General features: G+C 46.8%; 2 protein-coding genes across 2 annotated transcripts in view; both read left to right on the top strand.

The window, feature by feature from the left end:
• Window positions 1-250: 250 nt before the first annotated feature.
• Window positions 251-1,894, top strand: SMIM26 (small integral membrane protein 26). Its single transcript, XM_064446483.1, has 2 exons — window positions 251-419; window positions 1,236-1,894. The coding sequence occupies exons 1-2, from the start codon at window positions 287-289 to the stop codon at window positions 1,418-1,420; spliced, it is 318 nt and encodes a 105-aa protein (XP_064302553.1). The 5' UTR covers window positions 251-286; the 3' UTR covers window positions 1,421-1,894.
• Window positions 1,895-2,926: 1,032 nt separating this feature from the next.
• Window positions 2,927-20,551, top strand: part of DTD1 (D-aminoacyl-tRNA deacylase 1) — a 30,097-nt gene continuing 12,472 nt past the window's right edge. The window contains exons 1-4 of the mRNA XM_064446482.1: window positions 2,927-3,073; window positions 5,730-5,820; window positions 8,692-8,927; window positions 18,162-18,259. Coding sequence (XP_064302552.1) covers window positions 3,031-3,073; window positions 5,730-5,820; window positions 8,692-8,927; window positions 18,162-18,259 — 468 coding nt within the window. The 5' untranslated portion in view covers window positions 2,927-3,030. The remainder of the gene's footprint in view (window positions 3,074-5,729; window positions 5,821-8,691; window positions 8,928-18,161; window positions 18,260-20,551) is intronic.

The following is a 20,551-nucleotide window of genomic DNA, read 5'->3' as shown; positions in this document are numbered from 1 at the left end:
CTGTTCAGTGCTATCCCTAATTCGGGGTGGAACATCCCCGAATGTCCCGCTGGTCCCTACCACCTCACACCCCTCCCCGCGTCCGGAATTCGGCCCTCGGCCGCCACCGTGTCCCGCCGCGACCCCCGGAGGTCGCCTCTTCCCGCCCACCGCGGCGCATCTATCCGCGCCTCCCGCCCCGCGGCCAGGGCGCATGCGCGCACCGGCCTTCTTCCGGCCGCCCGATTGGCTGCGGGTCCTGACCAATAAGCGCAGGCGTTGTTGCGTGGGGAGGGTCAGGGGGACGATGCGGCCGTCGTTGGGGAGCGCGCGGGCGGCGTTGTGGAACACGCGGGCGGCGCTGCTGTACTCGCTGGGCGGCTGGACCGTGCTGGGGGCCATGATCCACTACCACTCCAGCATCGGCGGCGGCGGGCCCGGTACGGGCTAACGCGGCCGCGAGGGCGGGGTCACCTCGGCGGCGGGTGGGTGGGGCGGCCGGTGGCGGGGCTTGTCCGAGGGGGCGGGGGTTGGGCGCCCCCTGGAACCCGGCGCAAGAGTATGTGCTTTTATCCGATGACAAGAATAGGGTCTGGACCCTTTGCAACTTGCTGCTTTCATTTGCACTGTGGGAATGGTTAGAAGCTGCGCCAGGGCAGGTGTAAACTGGATATTAGGAAGCATTTCTTCACCGGGAGGGTGGTCAGACACTGGAACGGGCTTCCTAGAGAGGTGGTCGATGCCCCAAGGCTGTCAGTGCTTCAGAGGCATTTGGATAATGCCCTTAACATGCTTTAACTTTTGGTCAGCCCTGAAGTGATCAGGCAGTTCAGCTAGATGATGGCAGCATGTCTCTTCCAAATGCAATATTCTATTCTACTCTATTCGACTGTATTTTATTCTATTCTGTTAGCTGTCTGTGTTCCTCTTGCTGTTCCTCAGCAGTCTGCTGCTTATTAAGGTGTAGTAAGGTGGAACCAGCTGTACTGTGGATAACTTGGAAGCCAGTTGTTACTGCTGGTACTGTAGTACTCATAGTAGGCCAGTACCAGTCCAGCAACCTACCTTGCCCTAGTAAACCATTTTTTCTGTCTACACAGTCACCATATCTTTGCTGTCTATTTCTCAGAATTTGAGAAGAAGCAAAAAGAAGACTGAATGCCTGTGTGGATGCTGTTTTGCCATGATGAAGGGATAAAACCTTTTTATTGCTATGCTCTTTTTCTTTTCTCTCCCCTTACCCTCCTATTCCTTAGAGAATGAAAGCGGTCCTCAGGCAAACCAAGGAGCCAACCAGGAAGTATTCACTAGAGATACAGTTTTAGGAATACAAGTGACAACAGTAGTAACGTACAAGGATGTTCAACCACCTATTACTCGACTGCTCAGGCATGTGAAATCATTCTTTGATTCTAATGACAGCCCTCCGTCTGAAAATTGAGTAGCCTGGAAGCTCAGAACTTTGTGCCGGAGCTGGCTTGTCTGAGAAGGTCATCCTGGTGCCTGGCACCAGACCGTCGGTGGAAAACTTTCTCTTGCGTTGCTGAAATGACAGCTCCGTCTCTGACATAACTTCGCAGAACTCGCAAAGCGTCTGATCTGCTTGGATCACTGCTCTTCTTTGCACGTGTACTCAAATTATTAAATGCAGACTGGGTTTTGAGACGTTAATGAATCTCCTGCCTGGTGTCCCGTGTCTGTCGGTCTGACCAGGTGGCTGCTGCAGCTTTTTTGTGAAGTTGTGTTCCTAGCTGGCATGCAGGACGTACCCGGGTGATCTGCGATCCCCTCCTCGACTGATCAGCTCTGGAATGGGTACTTCAAGAATGATTAGTAAATGGGAAGGAATGTAGTTTAATCTTTGGGGTACGAGAGTTGTTAATTGTCCTTCAAATAAAAGCTTACAGAAGATGAATTACAAGTGCAGAAATATGCCTGTAAACTGAAAACTGACTTAAGTTTTCTGCTCCAGGCCCTCCACTGGGCCCTTGTTTCTATAGGGGTTTTCCTGATCCGTATACATGCTGTCTCCCCTTGTGGTACTGTCCCCCAGCTGCTGTGGCTGCAGCTAACTTGCACTCTATAGGGTTTTCCCTAGTCCTTGTGGACATCACCTCCTTTCACAGGAAGCTGCTCCTGGCTGCTGTTTTCTATAGGTGTTTCCCCGAGCTTCTCTGGCTGCTAACCTTCATTGCTATAGGGGCTCCCTGCAGCCACCACTGCCACTTCTAGATGGTTTCCCCCGGCCCCTGCTTTCTACAGGGGTTTCCCCCAGTCCCTATAGGCACTGCCTCCCTTCAGAGGAAGCTGCCCCAGACCCTGTACAAGCAGCCCTTCCTTTCCGTAGGGGCTTCCTCCTGCGCCTGTAGATACCTCCCTGCTTCTATAGGAGCTGCCTGCTGCCTCTAGTCTTTTCCAGGACATCCCCCCCCTGCCCTGCCACTGGACTCTATAAGGTCTCCTCCCAGTCCTCGCAGACACCACCTTGCTGTATAAAAAGCTGCCTCCAGCCCCTCTCCCACATACCCCAGCTTCTGTAGGGGCTTTTGTGCCACAACAGCCCCAGCCCATTCACCTACAGACCCACCTCCTGCAGTCCCTACAGCCACAACCTCCTTTTCCAGAAAGCTCCGCACCCCTGCCCGTGTCCCTGTAGGCATTCAATGGAGGACGTGGGCCCGGTTACCTGTATTTGTGCCTTTCTATAGGCGCACCCCGCCGAAAGACCCTATAGGCACCAACTCTTTTCAGAGGAAGGGACACCCTCCACACGCAAACCATCTGCAAACACCTCGCCTGCCTTTACGCGCACCATCCCCGTTTCTACAGAGGTTTCCTACAGGGGAAGCCCCTGCGGGCACCGCCCGGGCCTACGGTTGCTGTACGCGCTCCGCCGCCCCCATAGCGCCGCCGGCGGGGAGGCTGCGGCCGCACCTCCGGGCCGCCAGAGGGCGCTGTGAGCGGCGCGGGCCGCGGGGAGCGGCCGCCGTTGCCTGGCGCCGCCGGCCCCCCCCCCTCGGCGGCGGGCCTGCGCTGCGAGGCCGCGCCACCATGAAGGCCATCGTCCAGCGGGTGGCCCAGGCCAGCGTCACAGGTCAGTGTGCCGCCGCCGGGACGGGGGACGGCTGCCGGGGCCGGGCCTCCCTTCCCCGCCTCGCTCCTCCGCCGTGGCCACGGGCCGTCCCCTCCGCGCCTCGCCTGCCTGTGCGTGGGCAGCATCGTCCCCGCGATTTCCTCCACGGCTGACGTGCGTGAGCGGTCGTGTTACCCCCCCCCCCCCCAAACTCGTCGCCCCTCTACGGGGGCTCGGCGGGGTTCGGCTGGCTTCGCTCGTGGCGCCCGCAGCACCGGCCCAGCCGCCTACCCCCGCCGTTTGCGTGGGTCGGCGGTGCGAGGGGAGCTGCCTCCTTGCGCTGCCTGCGTGGGCGGCGGCCCGCGTGTAATCGCCTCCTCGGGCGGCTGGGCTGCCTGCGTGGGCGCTGCGGTCGCGGTCATCTTGCTTCACTTGCTCGTGTTGGCAGGGCTGTCCCGATGATCGCCGTGCCTTGTCCTGTGTGTGTTGGCAGGGCTCTCCCAGCTGCCTTGGAATCACAGAATCGTAGAATGATTAAGGTCGGAAAAGACCTCTAGGATCATCAGGTCCAACTGCCAACCCAACACCCCCAGGCCTCCTAAACCCTGCCCTGAACTGCCACATCTACGCGTTTTTTGAACACTTCCAGGGATGGTGACTCCACCACCTCTCTGGGCAGCCTGTTCCAATGCCTGACCACTCTTTCAGTAAAGAAATTTCTCTTGATATTCAATCTAAACCTCCCCTTGTGCAGCCTGAGGCCATTTCCTCTTGTCCTATCACTAGTAACTTGGGAGGGGAGACCAATACCCACCTCGCTACAATCACCTTTCAGGTGATCTTGGATAACCTGTCTGAAGTCAATGCTTAGGGGTGTCAGTGGAGCCATCCCAGCTGCCTCCTCGTGTGGCTCTCGCATTCTGGCACTGTGGTCCCGGTTGCCTCCGTGCGTTGCTTGTGTGCATCAGCAGTGCAGTTTTGATCACCTTCTCCCATGGCTTGAATTCATCAGCACTATAGTCAGAGCTGCCTCCATGCGTTGCGTCTGTGTGTTGGCAGTGCAGGTGCAGTCACCTTGTTGCATGACTCGTGTGTTCTGCCACTACGGTCACAGTCATCTCCTTTCATTGCTTGTATGTGTTGGCAGTGCCATCCCAGTTGCCTTCTCCTATGGCTTGCATGCATTGGCACTACAATCGCAGCCACCTCCTTGCATTGCAGGCGTGTTGGCAGTGCAGCCTGACTCACCCTTTCTAGTTGCTTGCGTGTGTTGGCAACTTTGTCCCAGTTGCCGCCATGCATTGCTTTCATGGGCCAAGGGAACCAGTGGTAGCCATGGTGCTTGCTAAGCTAAGCTGCCAGTAGGAATGGTGTGTCCTGATGGTATGTCCTTGCTGTTGGACCTTCTGTGTTCAAGATGCTGAAAATCCCCAGGAAGTTTGCACACGAGGCAGTAAGTGTGCCTGCTGTGGGGTGTAGGGGCAAGGTGGTGTGCGCAGGATAGCCTGACTGGTAAATAAAGAGCTTCTGCTTGCCTGTGGCTGGTCAGAAAGCATTGGAAGAGCATGCTTGTGAATAAGTAAGGAGCACAGCTTTTGTGCACAGTGGGTACTGCAGGTATGATAGTGGTCAGACCCTGTCAGCACTGGGATTGTGGCTAACTTATTGCCACATTTCTGGGTAGAATCTAAACTGCTGTTTCTGGCTGTTGAAGATTTTTGAGATGTCCCTCTGTGAGGGAGATAGTGCTGTGCTTAGCAGGAGGATAGGTTTCTGAGCTGGAGGGCTCATACCAGGTTGGATGGAAAGGAAGAGGTTTTGGGAGGGGTTTTTCCCCTTGGTTTGCTTCTGCTCATTGGGAATAGCCCAGATCTGGCCACTGGTGCCCAGACACAAGCTTTCGACTTTTGTTGGGGGCCTGCTCTCCTTCCGTTTTACAGGGTGTTTGGGGCTTTTTTTCCCAGTTGCATAAGCCTGGATATAGTTTTAACAGCTGGGTAGCTGGTGCTTATCTCAAGTTTTAAGACCTCATTTAAATCTTATACAATCATCTCAGGCTCAACCATGTTAAGATAATTTAAATTAAGATAATTAAGTTAAGATAATTTAAAACATTTCTTAGGAAAGCACAATGGATCTGTGATGGTTTGTATTTTATTGCAAAAGTCATTAGTAAGGTTGTCTTCCCAGCTAGGAGGGTAGAATTTGAAGGTTGTTAAAAGTCTTGTTTCAAAAAATCCATGAGGCCTGTATGAAGTAGAAATTACCTTCTTGCAACTAATACAAAGCATGTAGGGAGCGGTGGGGCAGAGAAATTGAGTGCACTGGTTGATATCAACCAGGTGGATAATTTTTACAAGGATTGGAGAGAGCTCTGCCACCTGTCTGGTTAGCACTCCTGATCCAATTGTAGTAAAAAATCTTTATACAGTGTTTTTAAATGCTGGAGTAAGCATCTTGAGCTAGTCCCTCACAAATAAGTCATGACATTGGGAAGACTTTCGAAAGAGGGCTTCTGCGTGATCTTTACTTTCTAAGAAATTTAAGACAGAAGAAGGGTTTGGAATGATATTGTCTTTGGTGATTGTACAGTTGCCAGCTGAAATCACTAGCTACCTGAGTCATAAAACGAGACAGAGCATTTAGCCTTACTTTTCTTTTTCTCCTCCTTCCCCAGTGGGTGGTGAACAAATAAGTTCAATAGGACGAGGACTCTGTGTGCTGCTGGGCATTTCTTTGGAAGATACGCAAAGAGAGCTGGAGCACATGTAAGTCACATACATTTTTTTTTCTCCGTGTACTCTTTTATCTGTGTGTTTCTGACACTGAATCAGTGATATCTATGCAGTAGTCAAACAAATGGGGCACTCCTGTTGGGAAACTCAGATTTGCCTGTTAGTTCCTCTTCAGATTTTGCCGTGAATACAGGTGTCTTAGTTAGAGTTTTCTTTTTAAATTCCATTGAGAAAAATCTGTTTCCGATCCCTGTCTATGAGGTTTTTATCAAAAAGAGACTCAAACAGGAGGAATCAACATGTTGGGTTTTTTCTCATCTCTCTTTTTTAAATGTCTGTCTTTTTTACTGTACGAATATAGCCCGAAGGACTCCATCCTTCAAGGATGGGATGTATCAGAAACCTCAGACTCTCATTTAATCTTGCAGATGAAAAATTTTGTTCTTCCAAAAGGCTGGATAGTCCCGCCAGTTACTTTTCTGTAAAAGTGAATCAATTTTGGCAGCGTGGAGGTCTGGCTCTGGCCATCTGTTCCATGGCCACAAAATATTGTGCTTTCTCAGGTAAACAAACACATGCAGGAGAGAGTTCTCCAGGGCCGCCTTCTGTGTCCTTCGGACTGCTCATTGTTCTAGGGCTGACCTCAATTCTTATGAAGGCAAAGAAGAAACAGGTAATAGAGCTAACTGATGTCAAAAACAGGAAAGGCTCAAGCAGTGAAGAGTGTGAAGAATGTGAGTGAGGGTGAAAACAACCCTTAGCAGATGTGCAAGAGAAAGTAGAGAGTGGGATGTGAACTAAAGGCCACCAAAGATCTCAAACGTGAAACTTGTAGAGAATTGCAGCAAAGCTGAAGGTGATTTTATGATTACATGCTCCATTGGCTTGCCTTATTGTTTGCTTCCTCACTGTGTAACATTTGCTCTATTGTTTTTTCTCATTCCTGTTTTGGTGAATGTGAAAGATGTTTCTGAATATTGCAAGTGGGTAATTTGTAGCAACTGTGCTGTTAACACCAGGTTGTCTGGATGACTGAGGCAGGAAAGGCAGGAAGCCAGCTTCTGAAAAAAAGGAATGAAAGAAATCAGCTTAACCAGGCTCTTCAAGTCCTATTAAAAGAAACTTTAGTAATCCTGTAAATGAAACAACAAACATCTTTATCATTAAAACACAGCAATGATGATGATTTGAGCCTATGCGCTGAGGCCTTCCAAGGCTTTTAACCATCCACTTCATTCAGGACTCAATTCCATTTGTCTTTGGCAGGCACAGATTGGCAAGGATGGTTTTTGTGACTGCCTAGGGGAGGTTGGACTAGATGACCTTTAAAAGTCCCTTCCAACTATTCTATGATTCTATTCTATAAATATAATAAAGTCTCAGCTTTGTTTTATACTAACTGCCTCACCTCTGGTGCAGCGTAAAATGTCTGGCTGATGGCTGCAATTGAAATGCTTTGCACTTTATATACTCCCTTGTTTATAGATGCTGCAGATTTGTAGAAGCTAAAAGAAGAAACCAAAGACAGGAGTGTGGCATGCATGCAGTCTTGTTATCAGCCAAAGTCCATCCATAGACTGGGTTGCAAACCTGCCTGCTGCCTTTCAGGATTCGTTTGTGAAAGTCTCTTTGTGCTCTTTGACTATTCAAACTGGTTAGCTTCCCCTGACAAATACAAAAATCAGCCTTAATATGAATACAAACAAGTCCCGGTCACCACTTTGCTGCCACCTGCAGTTCTGCACTGTTCCTTGCCTTTCTCCTCTCATCTGTGGCCAGCAGGTCAAGGGAGGTGATTCTGCCCCTCTACTCCGCTCTGGTGAGACCCTACCTGGAGTGCTGCGTCCAGCTCTGGAGCCCTCAGCACAAGAAGGACATGGAAATGTTGGAGTGGGTCCAGAGGAGGGCCACAAAAATCAGCAGACGGCTGGAGCACCTCTCCTATGAGGACAGGCTGAGGGAGTTGGGGTTGTTCAGCCTGGAGAAGAGAAGGCTCCAGGGAGACCTTATTGTGGCCTTTCAGTACCTGAATGGGCCTACAAGAAAGATGGGGACAGACTTTTTAGTAGGGCCTGTAGGGACAGGACAAGGGGTAATGGTTTTAAACTGAAAGAGGGTAGATTCAGACTAGATATAAGGAAGAAATTTGTTAGGATGAGGGTGATGAAACACTGGAGCAGGTTGCCCAGAGAGGTGGTAAATGCCCCATCCCTGGGAACACTCAACATCAGGTTGGACAGGGCTCTGAGTGACCTGATCTAGTTAAAGATGTCCCTGCTCACTGCAAGGGAGGTTGGACTAGATGACTTTTTAAGGTCCCTTCCAACCCAAACCATTCTGTGATTCTATGATCCTGATGAAAAAGTCCTGTCCTCATCTGGCTTTCAGGGCCAGGTTTGGAAAGAGTGCTAGGAGGTGGCAAAGCTGGAGGGATGGGTGTGAATCGTGTTTGGAAACAACCATAGTTTAGGATGATCTAATTTCTTACTGAGTGTTATTTCCCAGTGTGGTGGGAGGATTAAAAATTCCCAAAGCTATTCACATGTTAAGTAATGTTGTGACACATAAAATCAGATAGTAAGGAGTAAGCTTTCTTACTTCCTGTGCCATCTGTATGTCACCCTGTAACTTGCAGTTATCCTGTCCTGGTCTGCTGCTCTGTAAAATGATGATGTTAATTAATGGTCTGACAGTGTTAACGTGTAAAGGCTTTCTTGGTTATGGCTCTGCCTAATGTGACAAGTTTCCATGGTTTAGGAAGGCAGGGACAAAGAGATATCTTGTTACATGGAGGTGGAATGAATATACATCTGCCTTCCCTTTTATCTCATCCTGTGGAGGCATTAACTTGTACCTGTTATTCCTGCATTGGACAATTTAGGAATTATCTTTTTGTCCTCCTAGGGTTCGAAAGATCTTGAACTTGCGAGTATTTGAAGATGAAAGTGGGAAGCACTGGTCCAAAAGCGTGATGGATAAACAGTATGAAGTCTTGTGTGTGAGCCAATTTACTCTCCAGTGCATCCTGAAAGGAAACAAGCCTGACTACCACATGGCAATGCCCACAGAGCAGGCAGAGTGTTTTTACAACAACTTCCTAGAGCAGCTAAGAAAAGCCTACAAACCAGAGCTCATTAAAGGTAAGGGCAAAAGGTTGGTAAGGTCCGTGATGTGACCAGTGGAGCTTGTTTGTATATGCTCTTCCCTGATCATTGCTTTCTTTATTCTGTGATTTTCTGTCTGTGTTGCAAAGGAGCTGTCTTTCCACGGCAGTAGATGAGGGGGCGTTACAGTATTTTCACTAGCAGCCCATCAGGGTGATCACTCCCGTCTTCCTCTAGCCAAGCCATTTCCTGGCATTCCTCTGGAGTAGTTTGATATGTAGATGTTCTTGTATTGTTATTGGCTGTACAATGTGAGCAATGACCCTGAGAACATAACTCAGAGAGGCTGCAGCCATGAGAACAAGCTCGGGAGTCAGGCTCCCTCAAAGGCTGGGTGTTTTGTGCTGTGTAGCTAGATTAACCCAGGAGGAGCATTTTTTCCAAGGCATATGTGGTTAGTCAGGCTCAAAAGCATCACCAGTGTGTGATGGACAGCATAGCTCCATCTGTCACTTTAATTTTACATTCTGTTAAATGTTAATGATGACAGTGGTAGGTGTAATGTGCTGCTTGAGAAAAGCATTTGATTTAGACTATCTTTTCTCAACTCTATGCCATGTAAGCAACAGTTTTCTCTTTACCAGGAAATGCCTGGCTTCCCTTTGTGTTTGTGCTCTGTCTGACCGTAATCTTTTCAGTTTGCTTTTCTGTTTACTTTCTGGCTGTTTTCATATTAGGACTTGAATTTCTGGTACACTTGCCCAGAAGACAAGTGTCTAGAAAAGACTGTTTTTTAAATGGAGGCTATTAATAGACCAAAGTAGAAAAAACAGAGATCATGATAATGGTCAACCTTACTTCCCTTATGAGGAAGAAGAAAGGGGAAAAAAAGCGGAAAATGGGTAGCTGAGGAAAGGTTTAGAGGTTAATCTGTCTATTGACTGTAGATGAAAGATAATTGTCCCAGGTACCCGTATCATGAAGCGCTTTCCAAAGATGTGCAGTGAAATGCACACATAAAATGTCCATCTTGTGTCAGCTTCCCAGTAGCTTGAAATATTCTTCCAATCAACATCCATTGATGATCTGGAATGCACTTCTGATACCCTTTCCACGTATCCCTTTTGGTCTGTAACGTAGAAGACTTCTGTTCTAATGAATTTGGAGTATGTGCCTTTTGAATCTTTATCTTTGTTGAGTTATGACTAAGTTAGAACCCATTCCTGTGCCTCTGAAACTGATAACAGAACTTCCTGGCAAGTCAATGAGAATAACATTTGCTCTAGTAAGATTTGATTGAGTTGGACCCGTATGACTAGGTAAACTAAAAGCAAGTATGGACTTGCTTCTTCCGCTTAAATGAGGAGCAGAAAAAATTATATATCTCTGTATATCCACATCTTTGTCCTTGGACTTTGGAAAATGCTCTGTTTCTGAAATACAATCAGTTTATATTTTGACAGCAGTTTTTTGAACTTCTCTTTTCAGCGGATAAGTGTTACACACCTGAAATAAATAGCGGCTGCTGTGAAGTGCCCATATTTCGGTGCTCATTTGCCAATGCTTCCAGCAAAACCCCCTTTCTCTTCTGCATATTTTTTTTCATGCTGAAAGCATAGATTCAGAAACCCAAGAGTGGCTGCCCGTGCTATTGTGTCAGATAACGCATGCGTTTGAAACTGCTGGCAGCACGGGAACCACCTGTTAGTTTATAATTTTGCTTTCTTTTTAGGCTGGGCCAGCCTGCATTGTGCTGCATCCAAATCTAATAGACTCTTACATTTGAAGTTTCTGTTGTGCCAGTTGCTTTGCCAGTGGTCTTTTGTTTGTTTGTTTGTTTGTTTTATCTATTTATTTTTGTGAATGCAAAGTTTCTGAAGCTTGGTGGTTTCATGGATGCCCGCTAAGTCCTGTGGTTACATCGACAGTTTACAGTTTCCCTGAGCTGAGGTGAATTAGAATACAGAGCCTTTATACACTGGCAGGCTGTGTGTGAGCAGGACTGCTTGAGTGTGAGTACAACTTTGTGAAGCTGTAATACTTGGGCTATGATTTAATGTGGCATGCAAACATACTGAATTCTGCCCTGTAAAAGTCCTACAGAAATAAGAACCTGCCCTGCTGGGGGTGGGGGGGAGGTGTCCCATGTGCTACTGTGTTACAAAAGGCGATGGGAGGACCCTGGGAAGGAGGGCTCATAAATGAGCTGCTGTGCTATTAAATTAGGCTTTGTGTATCAGCATGAGGCTCTACCTTCTATCGTCCAAATCTGTACTCATGTATTTGCCCTGCATATACGCATACACACACACAGTTGTAGTTATTGGGAGATGAGAGTTTGATTCTCTGCATTGCTGTGGGTGCCCTTCCCTTTGGTCTTACAAATTGCTTAATGCATTTTAGAAGAATCATTTAATCATTTAAAGTGGAATTTGTGTACCTGAGTCAAAGACAGATCAATAGATATATTGCCAGATGGCTTAAGAGCCTTGTGTTTTCTAGTCCTTATGTTTTTTTCAGTAAACTACTTTGGCTGTTTGAAGTTGAGCTACTACATGTGCCACTGTTGTAGGTGCTGGGCAGGCAGCTCCTCTGTCTGACGTCTGTTCTATCTGGAGCTTGCCAGCTAGGAGCTCTGAGTTGTCAGTGCTCCCCAAAGAGAAGCACAAGCCATTCTTCACACTCGGAGCAGGGGGACGTTTGACAAACAAAATCTTGGAGAAGGCTCAGGGCCATGGTTCCTAGTTTCACACATATGTCTTCAGACTGCAGATGGACACCCATGTCTGGGAAAGAGAAGGCTGCATCAGAAATCCTTGCTTGTCTTGCTTCAGTGCTTTCTTGTTGTGAAATTCGTTCCTGAACACCTCACTCCACTCTGAGGGCTCTGTTGCACAAGCTAATATCCAAAAACTGGGCCTACCAAGGGTTATCCTTGTGTGTCAGGGCCTTTGCTCTCTGTCTTGAATGTGGTTTCAGTCTTCTGAGGCAGTAAGAATTAGCACGGCAAAGAGTGTGAAATATCTCACTCCCTTAATAGCAGTATCTGTGTAAATATAAGAGGACTGTTTCACATGTAGGAGTTTAATTCAGATTAAGGTTTGGTGAAAGATGAAAGCAGAATTATTCTCTCTGATTAGTTCCCTTTGTGAGTGTTGTCACTTTGGAATGCATGCTCTTATCTGGAGCAGGAATACCTGCATGGGGTTAATTAGGATTAACCTTCCAAATAGAGAAGCTTAGAAGTAACTTCTGAATAAAACCAGTGTGAAGTTTCTAGGTCATAAGGCTTGAGATTTATCAAAAAAATATTCTGACAGTAAATTATATCTCATTTTTCAAGTCTTTACATCTCAGATGTGGCTTTTCAGTCCCACCTAGATAAAGATCATCTTTGCCTCTGAAGAGGGCGTGCATGCCAGGTTCTAAGGGAAAAGGAGTTCGAAGAGATGGGTGTCCAGCAGAACAAACTTGTCACTTTAATTATACTTGTAGGATCCTATTTTATTGCAGAGGATGTTGCAAGGAGGTGTCTTGATCAGTCAGGAAGTCATAAAGTGGGGGAAGGTACTTACTACACTGAAAAGCATTGTGGTATAAAAAGCAGGAAAAGAAATAGTATTTAAGGGTAAGTTGCTAGTGTCTCCCGTAAACAGTACAGGGTCATGTGATAAATTTACCCAAAGCTGCTGAGGTAACAAGCAACATCCAAGGAGGGTGGGTTTTTTCCCCTCCTTTCCTTCTGACTGAAAAAGGAAAGTCAATCCAGACAGACTCTTGGGACAGAGAAATGGAAGAGATGATGTCTTCAGATTCCTTACAGTCCTGTGCTGAAGAGGGATTTGTCTGCGTCAGAGTTTCATAAGTTGCATTCAAGGGCAGAACAATCAACTCCTTTGCAATCTATCTGCCCCAGCACCGCAGAGGTGATGTGTTCCACCAGTGTGCTCTTAGGTGAATGCAAAATGCAGTGGTACCACAGCTGTCAGTCTGTGTTAGGGAAGTCAGGCTCGTCTCTCTTTTTACCTCTTCAGGAAACCACAACACAAGTGAAGAATGCCTTTTTCTGAAAGGTTATATGAATTGCCATAAACTGAAACTACAGTAGGCACTGGGGCAAGGGAAGGAAGGCAGGAACATCTTTTTAAGGCAGGCAGTCAACAGGGGGAGATTCTGCTGAAGAAGCGTCTCTTCCTAAGGAGGAAATAGGCATTGATTTAAGAAGAAATTGTGAAACTGGATTTTAGCGTTCCCTTGTTGTTTCAGGCAAGACCAGACCCTGAAGCTGCATAGAAAAAAGCTGTGTTACAGTGAGAGCAGTTCTTGAAATGAGGTGTGAGGACCAACGGACTGCTAGAACCCTTTGGTTTTGTTTTATCAGGGAGCTGCCAGCATAAAAACCCAGAAGCATCCTGTGAGGAAAGCCCATACTGTGCAGGGACCAGGATCCCTGAAACTGTAGGACACATCAATTTGCGATAAGGGAGGGTGGCCAGCTGCTTCCGACAGCAACATCACCTTTGCAATATGTTTGAAAGCTTGAAGATGAGGGTGTGCGGTGGTCCACAAGACATTTTGCATTAAGACCAGTAAAGGGATGTTGGAATGTGTGAAGAAATTCTCCCTCATTTGGCTTTTTAAATCCTTAGAGAGAATGAAGTTGCTGAGACTGAAACCTGCACTGCCTTTCATATTGTGGTGGTTGCAGGGTGCTGAGACCCTTCCTGTCTTTGAGAGGAAGGTCTGGAAGAGAGAGGCTATAGAGGAGGGCAGCATTAACAGACATTTCTGTTTTAAGTACTGTTTCCATTAGCTCTAAATTTTAAACATTCTGAGCTGTGGTTCACCTTGACCTGGGGTGACCTTAGGTCAAAAGACTAGAAGTTTATGTACGAGGAGAATGGGAGGGAGCTGTTTTAGAAAGATGCCGCTTGTCAGTAGTTCTGATGCCAAAACAATATAGAAAGTGCTTGTGACATGGAAGTGCTTTGAGTGTTCTGGTAAAGGTGGGGGGTTATCAGCCCTTGAAAAAAGGGGCCTGTGAAGTTTACTTTTTTTTTAGGTCCTTACATGTATGGGAAATGCAAAAGGCAGTCCTTTTCTGTGAGCAAAGCACAGCAGAGGGATGATAGAATCATTAAGGTTGGAAAAGACCTCTAAGATCATGAAGTCCAAAGTCCATGATGTGATGTGTAGAGAGCTATTTGAAAAGTTATGTTCCCACTAATAAAGTTTAAGATGGTATTTTTTTTAAAGAAAGATGTGTTAGTTTTGACTGGTTTATGTGATCAGCACTTAGATACATCTCTTTCCATATATGCTGTAAATATAACAAAAACCCTTCTAGGAGCAGCAGCTCAAATGGTGTCTGCTTGATCTTCCTAAAGAAGCAATATACTTTGTAAGCAGGTCAGTAGATCCTTCCCTCTGCATGAAGGTATAGTCTCTTGTTTTATTGTGCTTGTCAGATGCAGAAACCATCTGTTTCTGTGCAGGAAACAATTCTGTGAGATTCCTGTGCTGTAGTCGGTATTTGTCCTCTAAGAGACTCTTACACATGATAGCTAGACCTCAGGTGTTCGGGTACAGCTAACCAAGAGCAAGCATTCTTCAAGCTCTTATTTCTCAGCTGAGAGTCATTTATAGGCATCTCTGAAAATGTGTGCCTGCATGGTTCACCAGTGAAACCATAAGCTGCATGTTTAGGGAAAAACTACCTGGGTTTTCACTGCAGGTTCTCATCTATCATGGGTGGCAAAGGGTTTGACAATTGTGCTGGAAAATTATAATCGCTATTTCTTTGATTGCTGATGTGTTTTCTCACGGGGTCCCTTTCCATGTTCCAGGCTCCTGCAAATTTATAAAATGAGAACAGATCTTACTGATTTTTTTTTCACTTGCTTTGTAATACCTCTGTAAATTTTCTGTTATTTTCTGTTATTATTTAGTAAAGCTCTTCTTTTTTTCTTGTGCACCATTAGCTGTCATTCAGAACACACTGGTGCTTTCCTGAAATACCGAAGCTTCATGGTATCTCTATTTAACTGATTTACCCAATTAAGTCAGCTGTGCCTTTTTAAAGCAATGACTGTTGATGTGCCAGTAACTTGTGATGTGCCATTCTTTGATGCTACCACAGCCTCAGTTGCCCCCTCCCGCCAGAGGGTACTGACCATACAGCGGAGTTGTCGGATGAGATGATGTTTTCACTCCTGCTGTAGGAGTTCCTCTTAGGTTATTTGATGCAAACTGGTCTGCACACGGACGGAGCACAGAGGCAGGCAGGGGTACCCAAATTCTGGACTCAAAGGATCACGAATGCTGTCCGGGCCCCTCCCAGGGCTGTCCTGGAGGACCCTCAGTCCCATGGTCCAGGTGTGATGTCCATCCTGGGGAGTCAATGGGAGTGGGTCTAGGAGTGCCTTACAGGCTGAAGAGGGGGGTCACTCCCTGGAGATACAGGACACATGCAGGAGGAGAGCATTTCAGGGTTGCACAAGACTTCTGGGATGTTTAGGTGAGGAAGCAGAGGCAGGGGAAGGGGTGGATCTAGGTGATTTCAGCAGGAACCAGCATGAGAAAATAAAGGGATATGGGTATAAAAAGGGCCAGCCACATGCAAGCAATGACTGGTCAGTATGCTCGTGGTCGTGCCCTGATCAGCACAGTCGGCCATGTCTTCTTACTAAAGTCCATTTCTGACTGTTTTCCTGGGTGAGGGACCCACTGTTTTGTGTGCATGTGTGTGAATGGGGGTCTGAGTGCAGCAACTGGAGCGAGACCATGGGCCCAAGGCTTGTGTCTGTGAGTGAGTGTGAGTGTGCAAATACACAGCAGGATGAGCTGGCGAGGAGCTGCGGTGGCCAGAGCTGAGTCTGGGTGTGTGTCTCTGGGGGTGAGACCACAGGAGGAACTGGCTTCTGGAGGGACTAGAGGAGTCCTGGCCAGCTGCTGGAGAGACTGGGGTCTCTATAGATGAGACCTCTGTGTGTGCATGTGTCTCTAAGGGTAAGACATGGTGGTAGCCAGCAAACTGCCAGAGAGCTGGGGGGAGGTGTGTGTGTTTGTGCATGTGTGTGGGGGGGTCTCAGGGACTTGTATTCCCAGGTGCCCGCATCTGGGGAGGCCAAGTAACATGGGCAGCTACTGGGCAGACTGCTGGAGACGTTCACATGGTACATATGTGCATATTTCCCACTAATGGATCTTCATCCTGATCAGCCAGTGAGAGGGTCAAGGTGAGGCTGTAGGTCCTGTTTGTGTTTGTGGGAGTGCTGAGTGTATCTGTGTTGGTATTGGCGCAGCTGGCTCTGTGTGTGTACATATATGTGTGTGTGTGTAGCATACATGTGTTTATGTGTGTGTGCCTACTGGGAATACATGCTCAGCCTTGCTACTGTTTGGACCTTGAGGTGTGCAGCTGTGGCAGCCATGCCTGTTTCAGGTTTCTAGATTCAGCACCCGTAACATTTCTCAGCCCACATGAAACATTGAAGAAGGTTGATTTGATCAAAGGAGCCTCTAGAGATGGAGAGCTAGGACACTGGGCATGTGTCCTCTGTAGGGCAGAAAACATCTGAGGAGCATGGCTGGTAAAATTTTGGAACTTTCTGTTCAGTAAATCACGTTACTTTTCATAGAAATGCTTCCTCGAATTATGATCTTGCCCCCTTAACATTGGTGTTCCAGTTGCAGTGACTTTTCAGTGATTAGTCCAGGAACCTGTTCCTTGGGAACGCTGGGCCATTTCCAGCAGACTTCTGTGCAGTGCTGTTGTTTTTGGCTTTGCCAGAGCTTTTATCTCTAGCTCATGGGGTGGCTTATGGCATACAGCTTTTGGAAGAGCACTTGGCCAGTAGATCTGTTGTGATATGGCCCATATGTGTTGGGACGGGCCTGAACATGCCTTTTCTTTTTCCTTTTTCTTTTAACCAAATCCCTGACTTCTGTCTGACTTACAGGGTGCAACAGAGAAAGACTGAAAACTCTTGCAGAGCTATTTGTCCCCATTAACACGTTTGTGAAGAATCAGGACAGCTTGGTTTGACCTCTGTTCAGTCAGGGACATGACACGTTGCCATGGAAAGCTGCTGTGTAGCTATACAAAGTCTCATGTAAATATTCCCAGTGGGTGGTTGCTCCACTATGGCTTTCAACAAGTTCTTGCTCACTGTCTGAAGTGGTACTGGAAGCGGTTTTGGTGGTGTTGCTGAGCAGGCTCCAGGCCTGCCTTCCCAGTAATTGGGACTGTTCCAGTCTTGGGATAGCTGCTGCAGTACAGCTTTTTCTCTTCCATGCATTTGTATTGGTATGGTAGCATCTATTCTTGCTGCTCTCCCTACAGGAAGGTCTAGAAAGGCTACTCCGGTGTACAGGACAGGAGAAGAGAATATGTGGGAGTGAGCAGTCAAGTAGGCTCAGCCCAGGGTGAGTTTGAGGAGTAGAAATCTGGACTGGAAAAAATGGAGTAAGGGAGTTTCCACAAAGAAAAATGATTTGTGAGGAGAAGACAGCATACAAAGGGGTGGCTTTTGTAGACTATACAGCATAAAAATATCAGGGGTCTGTTGTGATGGAAACTTCTCAAATGCTTACCACGAATGTGGTCTGTGCCTCAGCTGGTGTGCTAATAAATGCCATTGATGACAATGACATAGACATTTGTGGTTTCAGAAGTGTAGTCCTGTGAAGTAGGCAGGGTTGAAGGAATAGAGACTGTCTTTTTTTTCCTGCCCTTTTTGCCAAACTCTGTCAAAGAACAACTAAGTTGCAAACAGGAATGTAGAAGTTGCTGTAGAAGATTGGGACTGAGTTGCACACTAATGTCCTCTGCTCCAGAGTATTTAATGTCAAACGCTTCAGAGTAGTCTTCAGGTCTTTTTATCTTTTGCTTGTATATAAGATTTATTCAAAACATCAACTGGTTAGCTGGACTGGTTCCCTAGGTTTAGCTGTTACATCCTTTAAAATTTCATCTCCTGCTTGTGAGAACTATCCTGCCTATCCTGAACAGTGATCACCTTGGTAATCTGTAGACTTGGTTTGTTTTGTGGACATTTCTGTACTTAGCTGCATATTTATCATCTCTGAATGTCAGACCACATAGCTGGGTGCACATGGACTGTTTTTTTTCTTAGTAGCTTTCTGCAGTTTGTTAGTTGGCTGTCTTTTTATGTATTTTTTTTTTCTTTTTAGTAGTACATTTGGTAAAGATTTTGGTATGTTATCCTTCCAAGAGCCCTTAGCACTTCTTGTCTGTTCCCTTCACAGATGGGAAATTCGGTGCCTACATGCAGGTACACATCCAGAATGATGGTCCTGTAACAATAGAATTGGAGTCCCCGGCTGCCACTGTTGACCCTAAACAGGTAAGTGAGCCAGAAGGTCTGTCTGGAAAGGGTGGATGTATAGGCTGTGCCGCCTCTGCAGATTTGTAGCATTCTTGTTATGAAGGAGTGTAGCTTTCCTTAGGCATGAGGACCTTGTTCGTCCAGTGCAGCCTCTGAAAAGTTAAATAATTGCATTGTTTTCTTCAGTTCCCTGACCTTTTGATAGCTGCCTGCTGTCCTGGTAAAAGTCATGCATGTGTAATGCAAAACAGCTTTTTTACAGTTTATTCTTCCTCATCATTAAAGCTTGTGTTTAATCATGACTCATTAACTATGCTTTTAATGTGTCTGGACCCCTCTCTTTTGTTTAGTTAAGTTTCTTGACATATAGGGGCTTTTGCATGGAGGTGGCTGGATGGAACTGGAGAGCTGTCTCTTGGTCAGAAGCAAGAGAACAGCAAATTTAAGTCCTGAGCTGAAAACCAAATGCAGTGGTGAGGTTTTCTTATCCTTTAAACACAACAGTGACCAACTTTTCGAGACTGAAAGAGAAGGGGGAGGGATTGTTATTACCAGCTTTGCTTCAGCAAGGCCACACTAACCCTATTTGTGTAACACTTCACTTTGTTAAAATTGTTATTGCAGCTTATAAGAAGGGCACGAGGGAAGAACCAGGAAACTACAGACCTGTTAATCTAACCTCAGTACCTGGAATAATTACGGAGAAGATTATTCTAGGTGCTGCTGAAAGGCATTTAAAGGACAAAGGAGTCATCAGACACAGTCAACATGGGTTCATGAAGGGAAAGTCCTGTCTAACTCATTTGATATCCTACTACAATAAGGTCACCTGCCTAGTGGATGAAGGGAAAGCAGTGGATCTAGTTTTTCTGGATTTTAGTAAGGCTTTTGAAACTGTCCCTCACAGCATCCTTCTGGACAAGTTGTCCAACTATGGGATGAGTAAGCTGATGGTGCACTGGGTGAAGGACTGGCTGAAGACCAGAGTTAAGGAAGTTGTAGTGAATTGGGCTGGGGACCAGTCACCAGCAGCGTTCCTCGGGGTTCAATTCTAGGGTCAGTTCTGTTCAATGTATTTTTCAACGGTCTGGGTGCAGGGGTTGAATGCACCATTAGCAAGTTTGCTGATGATGCCAAACTGGGAGGTGCTGTTGATTCTCTCGAGGGATAAGAGGCCTTGCAGAGGGATCTGGATAAATTGGAGCACTGGGCAATCGTCAATGGTGTGAAATTTAACATGAACAAATCTGGATTCTGCACCTGGGATGAACTAACGCTGGACACAAGTATAGACTGGGAGAGGAGTGGCTGGAGAGCAGCCCTACAGAAAGGGATTTGTGGGTGCTGCCTGGCAGCAGGCTTAATGTGAGTCAGCAGCGTGCCTTGGCAAGAGGGCAAACCACATCCTGGGGTGCATCACACACAGCATAACCAGCCATCAAAAGAGCTTATTATCCTACTGTATTTAGCATTGATGTGGCCTCACCTTGAGTACCGTGTGCAGTTCTGGGCCCCGCAATTTCAGAATGATGTGAAGGTACTTGAATGTGTCCAGAGGAGGGCAACAAAAGCTGGTGAAAGGGCTGGAAGGAATGTTCTGTGAGGAGTGGCTAAGGACTTTGGGCTTGTCTAGTTTGGAGAAAAGGAGGCTGAGGGGCGACCTCATGGCTCTCTACAGCTTCCTGAGGAGGGGAAGTGGAGAGGGAGGTGCTGAGCTCTTCTCCCTGGGATCCAGTGAAAGAATGTGGGGGAATGGTTCAAAGCTGGGTCAGGGGAAGTTCAGACTTGACATAAGGAGACATTTCTTTACCAAGAGGGTGGTCAGACACTGGAACAGGCTTCCTAGAGGGGTGATCGGTGCCCCAGGCCTGTCAGTGTTTAAGGGGTATTTGGACAATGCCCTTGATAATAGGCTTTAACTCTTGGTCAGCCCTGAAGTGGTCAAGCGGTTGGACTAGATAATTTTTGTAGGTCCTTTCCAACTAGAACTATTCTGTTCTGTTCTGTCTTTCTAGCTGCAGTTTGTCCCATCTACAGTGATCCTACCAAATTACCTGACCAGTTGACCAGCAAGATAAAATCACTTTGCTGATCAGGTCTGTCACTGAGTTTCCATCTGACCATCACTCTTCTGAATTAAAAATACATTTGTGTTTTTCAGCCAGCCATGTACGTTTGTACCTGCCCTTTTGAAGACTGCTTATAGGTTCTGTGATAACTGCAGTGCAACTGGTGGCTGTAATTGGTGGGAATTACACATCTCCTGGGAATCCTGCATATCTCAAAATATCATACTAAAGGCATTTGGAG

This window comes from Phalacrocorax carbo, chromosome 3 (genome assembly GCF_963921805.1).
Source record: "Phalacrocorax carbo chromosome 3, bPhaCar2.1, whole genome shotgun sequence".
NCBI classification, from domain to species: domain Eukaryota; kingdom Metazoa; phylum Chordata; class Aves; order Suliformes; family Phalacrocoracidae; genus Phalacrocorax; species Phalacrocorax carbo.
Note: the sequence above shows the minus strand (reverse complement) of the source record. Positions and strands in the feature narration are given on the sequence as shown.